At 37.3% G+C, this 18,585-nt stretch overlaps 1 protein-coding gene across 4 annotated transcripts in view; it reads right to left on the reverse strand.

The window, feature by feature from the left end:
- The window catches only part of ADAMTS20 (ADAM metallopeptidase with thrombospondin type 1 motif 20), a 194,526-nt gene that overhangs the window by 34,900 nt on the left and 141,041 nt on the right, over positions 1-18,585 (reverse strand). For 3 of the 4 annotated variants that reach the window (XM_068561131.1, XM_068561129.1, XM_068561130.1), the window contains exons 29-32: positions 17,884-18,051; positions 8,085-8,258; positions 7,839-8,009; positions 352-552 (exon numbers count right to left, since the gene is read on the reverse strand). In XM_068561131.1, the coding sequence (XP_068417232.1) occupies positions 352-552; positions 7,839-8,009; positions 8,085-8,258; positions 17,884-18,051 (714 nt within the window). The remainder of the gene's footprint in view (positions 1-351; positions 553-7,838; positions 8,010-8,084; positions 8,259-17,883; positions 18,052-18,585) is intronic. The other variant, XM_068561132.1, reaches the window with a different exon arrangement.

Raw genomic sequence — 18,585 nt, forward strand, 5'->3', positions numbered from 1 at the left:
TTGCTTTCTATCAATTAAGTTGGAAATGGAATATGGTGCAAATAACCTGTATTATTCATACATTAGATTTATTTACTTTTTCGCTTAACCAATAAGTATTGCTTAAGCATCTATTCAAAATGCAAGCCACTGTGCCAGGCTCTCTGAGGAACAGAAACAAGTATTAGTTATGGTCTCTGCTTAAGGCGGGTTATAGCAAACATAGAAAAAGAGATGATAACTGATCAATAAAGTGACAGACAATAGGGGTATGAGACAACTCTGATATCTAGTTAGACGTGCAGAATACTAGGCATCCCACAACTAGAAAGTCTCATTCAGAAGATTTTAAATTCATGATTAGATACTGACCTTGCTCCATTTTCCAACTTTCCAAGTGGCCATATGCAAACAGGTTCTACAATTGCATTTGTAAACCTGGGGGGAAGGCAGCACAGGGCATTCTTGATAGTCTATAGGCCACAGCTCATGAAGCTTGTATTTCTCAGTAGATTGGATCCCAATGCAATATGTAATCCTTTGTTGGTAACTAAATCCACAGTTACCTGCACACTGAAGAATACAATGTTATGAAGGGAGAAGAAGATGCCCTTAAACTTAACCCGGGTGAAGCACCACTACTTTCCAGGTGCTTAATATATACTATGTTATGCTATCCCCACAACAATCCTACTTATTAGCCTCATTTACAGATGGGTAAACAAAGTTCAGAGGTATTAGGCAACTTTCGCAGAGTTGTGCCAGGATGGAAAGGATCCAGATTCAGGATAGATTGTCTATTTGTAGTGCCTATGTTTTTTTTCTGTTGGTTCGTTTGTTTGTTTTCTACAAAGAATCGCTTAACTGAATGAAAATTTATCTCCTGATAAGCACAGCTTTGGAGAAATGAAACATATCAAGGGTTCTTACCTGAAATAAAGGCCATTTATTAGTCTTAATGTACTTGTAACTCTGTATAAGTTTAGCATATATTTATCTCTATACATACAATGTGATGTGGACTACCATTTGACTAGAATAGGTAAGTGATGATTTAGATATAAATTGACGATCCAGAGAAAAAAATGGGCAAATAGATTTCTGACTTCAGCAAAAAGGAGTGACAAGGAATAGAGTTACCATCTGACCTAAAACAACAAAAACACCTCAACAAAATATGTATTGATAAAACAATGGCTCTTAAGACACTGGACATTAGGCAATAAAGGACAGTGATCCCTGGGCGACGGAAACAAACAAAGTGACCCTATAATTGCTCCAGCTTAATGTCTTGAGAGAGTTTCCAGGTTTTGAAACAAGGAAAGGGATCTCAAGGGGACAGCAGAGTTCTGACCAGTGCAAACATGTGAGAACACCAACTGAGGCCAAGGGATGAACCAATTAAAAGACATATGGGGACATCCCTGGTGGCCCAGTAGGTAAGACTCCGTGCTCCCATGCAGGGGGCCTGGGTTCGATCCCTGGTCGGGGAACTAGATCTCGCATGCATGCTACAACTGAAAGTCCACATGCCGCAACTAAGAAGTCCGCATGCCACAACTAAAAGATCCCATATGCCGCAACTAAAGATCCCACATGCCACAACAAAGATATCGTGTGCCTCAACTAAGACCTGGTGCAACATAAATAAATAAATAAATAAATAAATAAATAAATAAATAAATATTTTTAAATAAATAAATGACATATGAATCACTGTATCTGGCACCCACACAGGACCAAATATAGTGTCTGTTGCCTTCATTCAGACTGGAAAACCTTATATACATGCAGCAATAGATAGAGTACTCAAAAGGTACTCTTGCCACAGTAGAGAGGAATAGCTAACCCTAGACTAAACAATGCACTGGTCTCCCATAAAAAAATCTTAAGAGCAAGACAAGAAAAGATCACACTTCTTACAGACAAAATAACTGCATTCTGGACAAAGCTCAAAATATACATATAGGAATAAAAACTATCCAGTAGCCAACAAAGTAAAATTCATAATGCCTGGCATGCAATAAAAAATTAACTGGCATGCAAAGAGGCAGGAAAATATAACCTATAATGAGGAGAAATGTCTATCTATCAAAGCAGACCCCAAGGGGTGAGTGACATCGGTGAAAACAGTAGAGCAAGGACATCTGAAAATGTTCTCTTCTATAAAGACAATGAGAAAACTGACAAAACCTGTGAAAATCAACTTTTTCAGAGCTCTGTACATTAACCAAAGGGCTTGCAGCAATCCAGGAAGCATTTATTAAAGAAATAAGGCTAAATCTCAGTAAGAAGAGTGAGCTTTGTGTGTTTTAGTTTGCCCTATTCCCATTCTCCCTCTTCAGCTCTATAGGAGGCTCGAAAGTCAATAGCCCTGTAAACGTAGTGAAAAACAAAAGCATGGAAGCCACCAGAGGGATTGGACATCTTTCTAAGCCTCATTTCCAGAGAACTGTCATTATTTGAACTGTTTTGTGGTTTTCTGAAAGACCTCACTTGCAAGTCTCTATTTGACTTTACCCAGCGCTTGCCCAGTGCTAAAAGCCTTCTCCTTGGAGGCATTTTTGAACACAATTAAAGGCTATTGTTTAACTTTGCAGCTTCCAGAGGAAGTGGATAACAGTCAGGCAAGCAATGGGCTACCAAAAAAAGCTTAAAAGGAAAAGCTGGGAAAGGAGATGTCCACAGGGGCTTTAAAAGCTCCAACAGAGTCATAGATAACTAGAAGGCCATGGACATACATAAGGTTGTGCACATGTCTAGGGCAGTGTGCAAGCTTAGGAAATATCTGAGAAGTACCTACACTCTCATTTCTGGCTGATGTCAAGGCTCTACTCAAGCAGGAAGTTAAGGTTAAGGAAGAGTTGTCAACTGCCTCATCTAGTGTTGAAGATGCCCACACATGCACACAGAGCCCCTTGGCAAAGACTGGAGATTACTGGTTCCAAGTATCTCAGGAAATCACTATCCAGTCATTAGTTGAAAGCTAATCAAATAGAGACTTTAGTGACCACATGAGACAAAGAATACAGACTTTACAGTTAGTTCAGAAAAGTCACTGACCAAACAAACAAACAACAACAAACAGCAGTAACAACAAACTCTGGGAAGACGGGAGAACCTGTGTAGAAATCTGTGTGTAGAAATCGTGTAGACCTATAACAAGTAAAGAGATTGAATTAATAAACAAAAAACTTCACACAAATAAAAACCCAGGACCAGAGCCTTCATTGGTGAATTCCCCCAAAAGTTTAAAGAAGAATTAGCACCCTCCCCCTGCAAAACACTTCCAAAAGATAGAATAGAAAAGAACACTTCCTAATTTGTCATATGAGGCCAGTATTTCCCTCATACCAAAACTAGGCAGACATAACAAGGAACGAAAACTACAGACCAATATCTCTTATGAATATAGATGCAAAAATCCTCAACAAAACACTAGCAAAACAACCCCAGAAGCAAATAAAAAGGATCATACACCATGACAAAGTAAGATTTATCCCAGGAATGTAACATTGTTTCAACATGTGAAATCAATCAATGTAATACATCATACAAATAGACTCATAAAGACCACATGAGCATCTCAATAGATGCAAAAAAAGCATTTGACAAATTCTAACACATTTTCATGATACAAACACCAAGCAAACTAAGAATAGGAGGGTATGATAAAGAGAATCTACAAAAAAATCCATAGCTAACCTATTCAATTATGAAAATGGAAAGTTTTCCTCTAAAGAGAAGGATATCTGTTTTTACCACTTCTACTCAACATTGTTTTGGATTTTCTAGCCAGGGAAACTAGGCAAGAAAAAGAAGTAAAAGGCACCCAGATTTAAAGGAAGAAATAAAACTACCTGGATTTGCAAATGATATACTTCTGTATATAGAAAACGCTAAGTAATCCACATAAAAAAAGAACTGGGCTCAATAAATGTGTTTAACATACAAAAATCAATTCTATCTCTACACATTATGAATGGACAAGTAGAAAATGAAATTAAGAGTATAATTCCATATTCAGGAGCATAAAATATTAATAAAAATTTTAGGAACAAAATTAATCAAAAAAGTGTAAGATTTGTGCAATGAAAACTATAAACTATAAAGCATCCTTGAAAGAAATTAATAAGACCTAAATAAATGGAAAGACATGTCAATTCATGGATTGCAAGACAGTATTAAGACGGCAACATTCCCCAAACTGATCAAGATTCAATGTAATCTCTAACAAAACCCTAGCTGGAGTTAACACACAATCTGACAAGTTGATCCTAAAATTTATATAGGAATGTAAGGGACACAGCATAAGCAAATAATCTTGAAAAGGAAAAACAAAATTGGTTCTCTCACACTTCCTGATTTCAAAACTTACTATAAAACTACCTTACTATAAGACCAAGACTATGTGGTACCGATATAAGGATAGGCACATAGATCAGGGAACTGAATTCAGAGTTCAAAAATAACTCTTCAGTAATAGATAATTCAATGAGGAAAGAACAGTTTTTTCCAAAAATTGTGTTGGGACATCTGGATAGCCACATGCAAAAGGATAAAGTTGGACCCTTCACATCATATACAAAAACTAATACAAAGTGGATTACAGACCTAAACGTATCAGCTAAAATTATAAAATTCTTAGAACAAAATATAAGTGTGAATCTTTGTAACCTTGGATGGGCAATAGTTTCTCAGAAATGATACATAAAGTACAAGTGAACAAAAAAAATAAATTTGACCTCATCAAAATTAAATACATTTGTGCACAAAAGACACTATCAAGAAAGTGAAAATGCAAAAGAAAAAGTTACAAGTGACACTACAGAAATACAAGGATCATAAAAGATTACTGCAAACAATTATACGCCAACTAATTAGATAACCTAGAAGACATGTATAAATTTCTAGAAATGCACAAATTAGACAACCTAGAAGACATGGATAAATTTCTAGAAATGTTCAATCTCCCAAGACTGAACCAGGAAGAAATAGAAAATATGAACAGACCAATCACATGCACTGAAATTGAAACTGTGATTTAAAAACTCCCAACAAACAAAAGTCCAGGACCTGATGGCTTCACAGGCGAGTTCTATCAAAAATTTAGAGAAAAGTCAACACCTATCCTTCTCAAAATATTCCAAAAAATTGCCAATGAAGGAACACTTTCAAATTCATTCTACAAGGCCAGCATTACCCTGATACCAAAACTAGACAAAAATATCACACACACACACACACACACACACACACAAACACACACACACACAAATACAGGTCAATATCACTGATGAACATAGATGCAAAAATCCTCAACAAAATATTAGCAAACCAAATTTAAGTGGGATTTAGTCCAGGGATGCAAGGATGGTTCAATATCCACAAATCAATCAACATGATATACCACATTAAGAAAATGAAGGATAAAAATCATATGATTATTTCAATTGTACAGGGAACATACCTCAATATAAGAAAGGTTATATATGACAAACCCACAGCTAACATCACACTCAGTGATGACAAGTTGAAAGCTTTTCCTCTAAGCCTTCCTCTAAGATCAAGAACAAGTCAAAGATCCCACTCTCACCACTTTTATTCAACATAGTTTTGGAAGTTCTAGCTACAGCAGTCAGACAAGAAAAAGAGATAAAAGACATTCAAATTGGAAAGGAAGAAGCAAAACTGTAACCATTTGCAGATTACAGGATATTATATATAGAAAACCCTAAAGACTCCACCAAAAAACTATTGAAACTAATGAATGAATTCACTAAGGTTGTAGGATACAAAATCAATACACAGAAATCTGTTGCATTTCTGTACACTAACAACAAACTATCAGAAAGAAAAATGTTAAAAACCATTCCATTTACAATTGCATCAAAAGGAATAAAATACCTAGGAATAAATTTAACCAAGGAGGTTAAAGACCTGTACTCTGCAAACTATAAGACATTGATGAAAGAATTGAAGATGACACAAGTAAATGGAAAGATACATCATGCTCATGGATTGGAAGAATTAATATTGTTAAAATGTCCACACTACTCAAAGCAATCTATAGATTTAAGGCAACCTATCAAAATACCAGTGGCATTTTTCACAGAACTAGAACAAAGAATCCAAAAATTTGAATGGAACCACAAAAGGCCTGGAATAGCCAAAGCAATCTTAAGAAAACAAACAAACAAAAAAAGCCCCCAAAAAACCCAAAGCTGGAGTTACCATGCTCTTGGATTTCAAACTGTATTATAAATCTATAGTAATCAAAACTATATGATACTGGCACAAAAACAGACACATAGCTGAATGGTACAGAACAGAGATCCCAGAAATAAACCCACGCTTATATGGTCAATTAATCTACGACACAAAGCTAGGAATATACAATGGGGAAAAGAGAGTCTCATTGCTAAATGGCATTCGGAAAACTCGACAGCTACATGCTAAAGAATAAAACTGGATGATTTCCTTACACCATATACAAAAATAAACTCAAAATGACTAAAGATTTAAACGTAAGATCTGAAACCCTAAAACTCCTGGAAAAAAACATAAGTAATACACTCTTTCACACCAATCTTAGCAGTATTTTCTAGTATACATCTCCTCAGGCAAGGGCAACAAAAGCGAAAACAAACAAATGGGACCACATCACAATAAAAACCTTTGGCACAGCAAAGGAAACTATCAAAAAAGTGAAAAGACAGCCTACTGAATGGGACAATATATTTGCAATGATATATCGGGTAAGGGTTAATATCCAAAATATATAAAGAACTCACACAACTGAATATCAAAAAAAAGCAAACAATTCAGTTTAAAAATGGGCAGAGGATCTGAATAGATATTTTTCCAAGGAAGACATACAGATGGCCAACAGACACATGTAAAAATGCTCAACATTACTAATCATCAAGGAATTTCAAATAAAAACTGTGATATCACCTCATACCTGTCAGAATGGCTATAATCAAAAAGACAACAAACAAACAAGTGCTGGCAAGGATATGGAGAAAAGGGAACCCTCCTACACTGCTGGTGGGTGTATAAATTGGTACAGCCACTATGGAAAATATTATAGCATTTCCTCAAAAAATTGTGGATGGGAATTACCATAGGATCCAGCAAAATTCCACTTCTGGATATTTTCCTGAAGAAAACAAAAACACTAACTCTAAAAGATATATGCACGCCAATATTTATTGCAGCATTGATTACAACATTCAAGATATGGAAGCAACCTAAGTTTCCATAAATAGATGAATAAAGAAGCGATAGATAGATGATTGATAGATAGATAGGTAGATAGATGATAGATATAGATAGATGATAGATATATAGATAGATAGATAGATAGATGATAGATAGATAGATATAGATAGATAGGTAGATAGATGATAGATATAGATAGATGATAGATAGATAGATATAGATAGATAGATGATAGATATAGATAGACAGATAGATAGATAGATGGATGATAGACAGAGATAGATATATGCTGTACCCCTTAAACTTACACAGGGCTGTGCGTCAATTATATCTCAATAAAACCGGAAGAGAAAATTTTTTTAAAGCAGCCAACTATGCAGCGACAGATGCCAAGCCGTTCCTGGTAGTAGGTTTCAAAGTTGTTACCGCTTCAGAACTGCACCAGAGTTTAACATACATGTCGCTATTACTCTACTTGCACCATCCAACTGCCAGCGATTTTATCCCTTAGATTGATATGCACACCATCATCTGCTCCCATGTTCAAATTTAGACCCAGTTTCAACTGGGTCAAATTTGAAACTCAGTTGTGTTTTCCAGGAGGGAAAATTCCCAACTTCCTTTCTTTGCCTTACCTGTGATAAGTCTCCCGTTACCACAATATACTTGCAGGAAGGGTTTCTGCACTTTCTGATTGCAAGAGGTCTGGTTGAAGGATCGCAGAAACTTTCATTCACTTGCATGTTTTGTGCACCCACGCACTTCACTTGCCGATGTGTCTCTCTTTTCTTACAGGACGTTGAACACTAGAAATACGATGACGAAATGAAGAGCACATTCTTTCACTGAAGGGCTGTCAAAGTTTACTTGACAATACTCACATCCAGCCACTCTCCCGCCACCCAATGGTACTGTATGCAGTCCTGACGCCAACATTGTCTCTGAAAAGAAGGCCGCGTGGACTGATCACACTTTTCTTCCGCCACCCGACCAACGCCTCGCAGTCTGCAGTACACATCCCTTTGCTGAACTCCAGAGCCACAGGTCACAGAGCACTACGAAGAAGCCCAAACGATTGGAATAATTAACTAAGAAATATCAAATTATGTAAAAATCACAAAGTAGAGCAATATTATACCATGCATTAGATAGAAAATACATGCAAGAAGTATTTTTAACATTGCCTGGTCTGGAGCACCTATACAAGTATACAAATAGATGTTCTTTATTTTGCAATACCTATTCAAGTCTTGTAGAAACTATGACCAGATACTCCATCCGAATTGATAGCTCTCTCTTCTGATTTAAACATACTTAATATCTATAAAATTTACCACACAAACTGTTCTACTACTACATTGCTTTTGAACATTATTTAAATATTGAAATTACGCTGTATGCATTATCTCCCTCAAAGCAACAATAATTTCCAAGTTTGGGTTCTATCCATCTTTATACCTGCCGTCCCTACTACAGCTTGGGGATCCAAACATTTGCTGATTTGTTGACTCGTGATTATATTTCAGTGGAGAGGTGTTTTGGGAAACTGATCGTGTAAGCTTACAGTTTACTTAGACAACCTTGTCTTAGTCTCTTCTCTCACTTGTCTTATCTGTACAAAGAAGATTTTGTGTTATTTGTAAAATTTCACAGAACACGTCCCACACATTTATTCCTCGCAACAGCTCTACAAAGGAGGCACCAGGGCTAAGGACCTGGGACTTAGCTAAGAGATGCTTTGTCTGAGCTGCTACGCGAAGTCAGTGGCGAAGCAGGTTTAAGTCCGCTTCTTTCTGACTGCAGCCTTTGAGCTCTCCCCGTGCTGCCTCCACGGGACGGAGAAGGACTTGGCAACTTCTCAGGGCTTTCTCAACACCGCAAGGCCAAACCATAAAACAGCAGGGCCTGACCACAACCAAGAGCTGGGATGCCAACATTAATAAAGTGGGGATAACATCTAAGGGTATTTATTTAATTTGTGAGCTTGGTTTTTATACTCTTTGTTATTCCAGAAGGGATTGGAGGTCACATTGAATGTTACATGGGGCCTCATGGCTGTTCGCAACTGTGACAGTGTACGGGTAAAAATTCAGGTTTTTCATTAAGGTCTCTATTTCTGCAGGATTCACAGAGTCAGTGGTTGCTTTTTTCTCTAACAGTAAATAAGTCTCTGCAGAATATGGTTTCATCATGAATTTTAAAACACTTAAAGCCCACAAAAGCTAAGAACATAGTTCACCTGTTAGAGTCAAGTTCCTCTTATAAACTCTTGCAACAATTTTACTCTAGTGGCACCTTTAAATTTAGTTTTCTGTCTTGTGTGTATAAACGGCAACCACTGACTTAAAAGAGGATTTTTATATTTTTTTAACTTACAAAGAACATTATGCATATCTACATCACTTACTTATATTGACCTTCATTTTATGCTGTAGCAGTTGAATTTTGACAACTCATTGAACGTTTTCACAAAAAAGACATGGCTCCTTTTTATGGAGATAATAATAACTTAATGTGTATTTTGTGCAGGGCACAATATTAAGCAGACTAAGATGTCAGGATGTAGTTTAACTTATCTGAACCTCTGCTGAAAATGTTTAGTCTATAAAATAAGGCTCCTGCAAACATTTTCCAGTGATAATTTCACAAATACAAACCATATTCGGAAAACTTCCTACTTCTAAACCTGAAAAAAATTCCTGAAAACAGATTTCATGAAACACAATTTAGCAAGAAGTTCTTTCAGATAAATATCGTATTCTACAGTTCAGTAATCCACAGTGGCTGACTGATCCCTTGACCACAGCATGCATTCAGAAGAATCCACTGACACAATAGGGAGCTACTATAATGGACCTCACCCTAAAAGGAAAAAAAAAAAAAACTGGACTACTGCTTGGAAGAACACAAGTAACTTTTGTTTTTCAGCATTTTTTAGAGTTAAGAGTACAAAAAACTAAACTGATGTGATTTCAGATTTGAATAGAGGAGAGAATTCATTGCTTAAATGAAGTACTTCTTAGCCTCATGTCATCGATAACCCTAACTGCCAAGTCCAAGAGACACTTTTCAAGTCTTTTCTTAGTTAATCTCACTGACACCTTCAGCACCAGTGACCACATTCTGTTGAGCCTTTCTGGCCTCTGTGATTGAAATCCCCTCTGGTTCCAGGTACTCTCCTCTTGGAGTCCTTAACTGACTCTATTTTCTCTGTTTAGCCTTTGAATGTTAGCGTCTCCCAGGGTTCTCTTTATAACTTGCTTCTCTTTATACCCTCTGAGCTCTCTCTGAGCAATTTCTTGTATGTCCCAATAATTTCTAAATCTGTTCTCTCCAGCCTTGATCATAATTCTGAGCTCTCCATTTATATTTTCATGTATTTACAAGGAATTTTTCATGTATTGACATGAATTTTCATGTATTTTCTACATAGATATGTCAAAGGCACCTCAAATCCAACGTTTCCAAAGCCTAATTTATCACCTTTGCCCATCAGCTTCTCTTCCGGGCTGCGGATGCTGTGAAGATATGATAACTCACTCTTACGTCCAGCGACTTATTAGAATGACCTCCCAAGGTACAGCTGTAACTCCAGAGTAGTCATCCTTATTCAACAGCTTTATTGAACCACATTTTTATAAGCATGTTAAATTTTATCTTTCTTTAAAAATCCAAGTAACTCATATGAAGGCAATGCGAGTCTATCATTATGAGTATGACACAAATAATTGATTGGAAGGCAGTAACTGACCGCCACTGCATAATTTAACTCAGAGAGGAAAAATCAGCCAAATTTCCTATTCATGCGTACATGTACTACAACACTGCATAGCCTGGTGCTTTAAAGACTTGACAGTGGAAGTGGAGAAGGTAAGTTTTAGCCAGTCCACAGGTACTGTAGTTGTTTTAGCTACTGTAGAGCAGAGATGAAGAAATGTTAGAACATGCATTGCCAAAATGGGTTCATTAAGGCTAACTCACTCTGTTATTTAATAAACAATTATTTAAAATGTAATAGTAAAGTCCTTTCTTGATGCATTATTTATAATTTCTTGTTAATGGATTAAGGTTTTGATTTTATTATAGTCAGTTATTTGTAACTGTAGTTTATTTCAAATGAATCAATACTGTAGCAGTAGTATTAGCAGTAGTACAGGATTTTGAGTTAGAAAAGACTCTAGGAGTATCTAATTCCAATTCCTCTTCCATCCTGAAATCTATTTTACAGCGGTAGTGAATGAATGAATATCAAACCTACCCATACTTCCATAGCCTCAGTATGAGTAAGTTCACTATATCCTGAAAGCAATCATTTCATTTTTGGGTGACTCTGCAGTTTTAGCAAATACTCTCCTATATTGAGCTGAAATATTCTTCCATAAACTTTATCCACTGTCTAGAACCTGTCCTCCTTATCAGCATAGAACAATACATACTTACTTTCATGTGAGAAAGTATAAAGGTGTGAGGCCTGGAAAGGGAGCAGCTATTTTATGACCATTAGGAGTTGATCAACAGAATCACAGAAATGCCCATCCAGCACCCTGCCATTGCGGAGCTACTGAATCAAACTTAAATCTAGTGACCTTCTGGTCTTGTTAAGTAAAGAATAAATGACTTTGAGTTCAAGCCACTAATAATCAGTGCTTTTCCTACTTGCAACAGAACACAGTGGAACTGATACAGAATAGTTATAACAATTCGATTGTGCTTCTCTGGGGATTTGATAATTTGTCAAGACTTTTCTTACAGTGTGGGTCTCAGAATAGGTACTGCTCCAAAAATCTGACCAGAATTTATTAGTGCAAAGTTTTGAACACTCTTCATGTATTAATGTAGCCTAATATGTTGCTAGTGATTTAAGCAACTACACCATAGTCAATACATGATCAATTAAACCCTCAGTTATTTTCCTAAGATATGTAAAATCCATATATATCTTAAGTTTATGCAACAGACTTTTTATATATAAATAAGCCTGTAATGAACTCAACACAACATAGAAATTACGTTTCTGTTGAATGCATTGTTAATGTGTCATCCAGTGACATTCTGCAATTGTTGACTTCAGGTGCCTTGTAAGAGGGGAGATACATTGCTAAGGAAGTAAAAGACATTGCTAAGGAAGTATAAAGATGAGCTCAGGTAAAATGATAATTATAAAATAATTATGACAGCAACTACAGTAGGTAAGACTCAGACAAGTGTTCAAAGGCTCATCCCCCCCCCCATCACTTCCTGGCCTGTGACCTGCACAAGCTATTCAGTACTTAACTCCTATAAGCCATTGTTTCCTCGTCTGCATAATGAATAATACCTACAGTTGGGAAGAATACAGAAGTCTCTCAGCAGTGTCAGGAAGTGACTGTCCCTTGCTGCTTCCTTCCTATTCCCATTTTATTCACTTTTCTTACAGAGATACAAATATTTTTGCCTTGAAAAGTTTCTCAACACATGCCTCAAACCAAAGAGTATTAGTCGTCTCAGCCCACTCAAAGATAGACCATCTTAAGTATCAAGAAAGATGATAAAGGAAGAGAGTTAACAGGCAGCATAGAAATTCGAAAACAGAATTGCTGGCACTAGCTAGAAGAGATTGAGAAGCATAATTCACCCAGCCCCAGAACAAAAAGACATCCTCTCTGGCCTTGGCCTCAGCCTGTCTTCCTGGAAGAAAACTCACTTAACCTGGGTGTAAAGATGAAGAGGCTCTGCATTCTTGGTCAGGGGCTGTGGGGACTTAAGATTTACCATCTTTTTAGATTATAAAAGATATATATGTATACATCACAATTTTTTCAAATATGACTATATTTGAAATCAAATATGATTTATATATGTATTTTGGAAATACAGAAAATATGGAATTACAGAAATACAAAATCACTTAACCATGTCAGCATTTAGCAAATAGTTTCCAAAAAAATAATTTTTCAGATTAGATGTTTTGGGAAAGGGGGGCACTAGCCGGTAGACTTGTGAGATTTTGGAACTCATATCACATTTGGTTCCAGCTCTGTTCTTAAAATACTACAAAGAAAATAACGGGTCCCTGAAAAGAGGGACCAAGTAAGTGGCTGCTATCACGAGGCTCTAGAGTCAATAGGGTTGCCTGAGATTCTTCAAGTATCTTTCTAAGCTGTCCGGCAGGTTTGCCATGATCAAGGGGAGGTGAGAATTCTGGATGATTTTTTTTTTTTTTTTCTGGGTATAAAAACTACGTTTGGGGGCTTCCCTGGTGGCGCAGTGGTTGGGAATCTGCCTGCTGATGCAGGGGACACGGGTTCGAGCCCTGGTCTGGGAGGATCCCGCGTGCCGCTGAGCAACTGGGCCCGTGAGCCACAACTGCTGAGCCTGCGCGTCTGGAGCCTGTGCTCCGCAACAAGAGAGGCCGCGATAGTGAGAGGCACGCGCACCGCGATGAAGAGTGGCCCCCGCTTGCCGGGACTGGGGAGGGCCCTAGCGCGGAAGCGAAGACCCAGCATAGCAATCAATCAGTCAATGGATAAATAAATGAATCAAAAAAAAAAAAAAAAAGTAAGCAGAAACCCACAGGTTTAAAAAAAAAAAAAGCAGCCCAAATCCCAGTCTACTAGAGGGCACACTTCCATTTATATATATAAAAACAAAACAGAACAAAACAAAACTACGTTTGGATGGCACTGAACTAAGCATGAGACCATGAGGATACTAATACCCCATGCTAGCCTTAAAAACTTAAATTTACAACTGAAGCTGGTATTCCCAAATAGGTAAAATTAGGTGAAAACAAAAAACAAAAAGCCCGGTTCCAGAAATAAGAGGATGAGGCTTTTTTCTTTTTAAATGATTCCAGTATTTATTTTGCCTCTAAACGTATACATCTGGACCCTAGGGACAAAGGACTCTATATAGCAATGTTTGTTCCTGTTTGGCTGCAGTCATTAAAATGCATTACTAAATCCTTTCATTAAAAAAGTGATATCAAATACCAAATGAAGAGTGTTAACTTCAAAACTCATTTGAGCACCTCTGTGGTCACAGTTTGCCAAATAAGTCTTTCCATTAGAGGTACAATGTAAAATAGTAATAAAATGAAATTATAGTGAGGGATTCTAGTAAAGCAATGTTACAATTTATGCAGTTGGAACAAAGTAGCAACCAGTGATTATCTTGTAACTACCTCTGAAATTACACTTCTGTTGAATATATTATTATATGCAGCTCACTGACAGCCTGCAATTGTTAACTTCATGTGGGTACTTTTTATAGAATAAATCAAAGCCAGCGACTTCACTAGTGGTCATTTGTTTCTGGCAGAGTTTTGGGGACTTGTGTGGGTGTATGAAGCTAATTTCTATGACAAGGAAAACCAATTCAAAGAAGAAAAGCTGACTCTGTACAAAAGCATCTGTGTTTTTTATCGTCTTTACGTATTCATATCTGTATCTTAGAAATCCCTGAAATACATTCCTTTAGTGAATCTTATATAATTTCAGAGTTGGTGGCAAGCCAAGGACAAGTTGTCAGCACCGATGACTCATTCACTGTTGTGGAGCTGGAGGTCAAGGGTCAGGAAGTGTCCCTCATGAATAACAACCACAGCAGCTGCAGCAGCTGCAAGGCAGCAAAAGAATCCTGGGGATCAACAGGGATGCTGGTGGCCGAAAAGCAGAGTCTCTCCCACTTCCACCAGCGGCTCCTGCCTGTTGTCAGGTTTAGAAGGTATCTGCCATGTGCTGGATGCAGTGCCTTTAGAGTGTTTCCCCCTCCCAGGGAAAGCTACTTTGCTGTTATTCTGTCATATCTTGGTCCGGATAAACTAAGGCAAACTCCCACTTTAAGCAAAACTGCAATATGACAAATATATAAATTAAGAGACAGCAGGGTTTTTTTTCAACTAAATTACAGTATTCAAAATAAGAAGTATTTAGCCAGATACCAAGCTGGGTGCTTAGTGAACAAGATATCCATTGTATCTAAGATTCTGTGGCCTGAGATAATGCTGAAGAAATAGACATGGTTAGGCTTTAGACTTACCTCCTAAACACAACGGTAAGTCATAGAAGAATTAAGAGACACGATAATATGAGTTCTTCTAGAGCTCACACTAAATGTAAGCAAATAATGGCAAATATATATGTTGGGAGGTCATCATACACCTGGAAACAGATGATGATGAACTAGACTGGGATGATTGCCATGGAGATTCAAGAGTTACTTTTTTTTTTTTTTTTTTAACATCTTTATTGGAGTATAATTGCTTTACAATGGTGTGTTAGTTTCTGCTTTATAACAAAATAAATCAGTTATATATATACATATGTTCCCATATCTCTTCCCTCTTGCATCTCCCTCCCTCCCACCCTCCCTATCCAACCCCTCTAGGTGGTCACAAAGCACCGAGCTGATCTCCCTGTGCTATGCGGCTGCTTCCCACTAGCTATCTATTTTACATTTGGTAGTGTATATATGTCCATGCCACTCTCTCACCCTGTCACATCTTACCCCTCCCCCTCCCCATATCCTCAAGTCCATTCTCTAGTAGGTCTGTGTCTTTATTCCCGTCTTGCCACTAGGTTCTTCATGACCTTTTTTTTTTTTTTCCCCTTAGATTCCATATATATGTGTTAGCATACTGTATTCGTTTTTCTCTTTCTGACTTACTTCACTCTGTATGACAGACTCTAACTCTATCCACCTCACTACAAATACCTCCATTTTGTTTCTTTTTATGGCTGAGTAATATTCCATTGTATATATGTGCCACATCTTCTTTGTCCATTCATCCGAAGATGGACACTTAGGTTGCTTCCATGTCCTGGCTATTGTAAATAGAGCTGCAATGAACATTTTGGTGCATGACTCTTTTTGAATTATGGTTTTCTCAGGGTATATGCCCAGTAGTGGGATTGCTGGGTCATATGGTAGTTCTATTTTTAGTTTTTTAAGGAACCTCCATACTGTTCTCCATAGTGGCTGTATCAATTTACATTCCCACCAACAGTGCAAGAGGGTTCCCTTTTCCCCACACCCTCTCCAGCATTTATTGTTTCTAGATTTTTTGATGATGGGCATTCTGACTGGTGTGAGATGATATCTCATTGTAGTTTTGATTTGCATTTCTCTAATGATTAATGATGTTGAGCATTCTTTCATGTGTCTGTTGGAAATCTGTATATCTTCTTTGGAGAAATGTCTATTTAGGTCTTCTGCCCATTTTTGGATTGGGTTGTTTGTTTTTTTGTTATTGAGCTGCATGAGCTGCTCAAGAGTTACTTTGATGGGAGAATTGAGAGAAGCTAGGGAATAACTAACTGAGGGGTCAAGGGAGACGGGATGGACCCAGTATTTCTTTTTTGAACGACTTAGTAGGTAGTAGTGGCATTCACTAAATAAAACAGGTTAATGGGATATGTTTTAAATAATGGCCTCTGCTAAACCACAAAATTAATTTTATTTACTGTACCAAAATTCAGGGTAGAAGTAAGTGCTCAGATATATATTTTTTTGTTTTGAGAAGAAAAACAGAGACATGTTTGCCCCTAGTTTTCAGTCAAAGATGAACCACAATTCTCAGCACCCTAACACTTGACAGAGGCCAACTCTTCTACACAGAAACCTGAGATGCTCACTCAATTTGGGAGCTTTTTATTCAAAAATAATGATGCGTTGACACCGTCACTTTAAAAGCTGGTGCTCTGCCACCAAGGATCTGATCTCACGGAGTGAAGGATGAAAACTTAGAGGCCCAGGGAAACCCCACTTCTAGCTCCTGTCTGAACCCCTATCTTCCTAACATAGCTCCAACATCAGACAGAGACAAGGAAGTTCCATCAGCAGATGAGGTTATTTTTCCCATCGTAGGACTAGCTCCTCTAAGACATGGATAAGTATCCTGAGATACTGCTGAGAGCAGCCAGATAGCTTTGCTGAAAGCCTAGCCCCACTGAAATCAGGCCTCAGGAAATTATTCTAGTTAACATTTCTGGCTTCATTTATAGCTTTTTCCTCTTTCATATTTCCCAGGCTGGTCTTTGCTGGACAACCACATTCAAATATATGGCTTTCTTAGTTTAGATCTGGAGCTTACTTCCCTGAGTGTGCCAGAGCAAGTATCCATCACCCTTCTTTTATAAACTGAGTTTTCAGCCTTGGTCACATCTCCACATCAGCTTCATTTTTGCTGAGTCTTTCCAAGTGTGTCCGCTCTGGCCTTATACCAGCTGGGCTCCCTAGTTCTGTCATGTCCCTGACTCTTAAACCATCTCCAATTATGATCCATCTGGAACTTACCAGTCCCTTTTCCAAGTTGCAAACTCATCTCAAATCCAAGACTTTAGTGTGGAAACAAGGCAGTTACTAAACATCTCATCATGTATATTTTACTGTTAAGCCACCTGGAATAATATTATAATCATCAGTAGCCTCCCTATTATTCAGTAACAGAATTTCTTGTAAAGTTTACGACCACAAAAAAAAAAAAAATCAAAAGACTAATTTGTTATTAAGCTATGAACTTAGCAAACGTGTTAACACTGTGCAATATTAATTCAGAGCATAGCGCAAAAAAATTGTGTAATAGAATAAAACACATTTAGTGGAGTAAAACTTTCAAGGTTATTGAAAGCATACAGAATGAATTAAGATTTCCTTTGTAAATGCAAAAATACATAGATAATCATAAAACATCTTACATACCTCCTTCCATCTTTTGGCTTTCCATGAAGGGCATCTGGCAGATCTACAAGCTTTATGAGTTCGAGGTTTCTGTAGATGACTGCAATATTTTTCTTCTAATTTCCCGTGGAATTGGTCAACGCAAATCACCTCACGGTACTTTAAACCTTTACCACAAGGAGCTGAGCACTGGAAAATATGAAAGCACTTGATTCATTTTATCTTTACTAATTTAAGTTTATCTGCAAGAAGTGTAAAATGAAGCAATCAAAACATTTGATATTTCATCAAGATATACTTTGATATTTCTAATGAGAGAATTTAAAATTTGCCAGTCTGCCCTCGACCATCACTGATATTGATATTATAAGGTATCCATTTATTCTTCAAAAGAGTATTGATTGTCTACCATATACTAAGCACTCTTCTGGCACATAAATGCTTTAGATCTTTTGAGGTTAAAGACTATCTGCACCTAACTCCTGTTATCACACATTTTTCAATAAAACTTGCTTTCAATTTTGTATGGTCGCCACCTATTCAATTTTTAACCCCATATGTCTTGCCACAGTGCAAACTATGCTTTGGATGTCAAAAACAAAAAAAAATCTCTCAATGTAGGAAACTATGAGAAAGCAGAAAATTTATTTTTTTAAGCGCAATTCAGTTCAGGTTTGTTTTTCGCATCCATCTGGCAACTGTATGTCCCCATCATCAACCCTC

This window comes from Eschrichtius robustus, chromosome 13 (genome assembly GCF_028021215.1).
Source record: "Eschrichtius robustus isolate mEscRob2 chromosome 13, mEscRob2.pri, whole genome shotgun sequence".
Classification (NCBI taxonomy): domain Eukaryota; kingdom Metazoa; phylum Chordata; class Mammalia; order Artiodactyla; family Eschrichtiidae; genus Eschrichtius; species Eschrichtius robustus.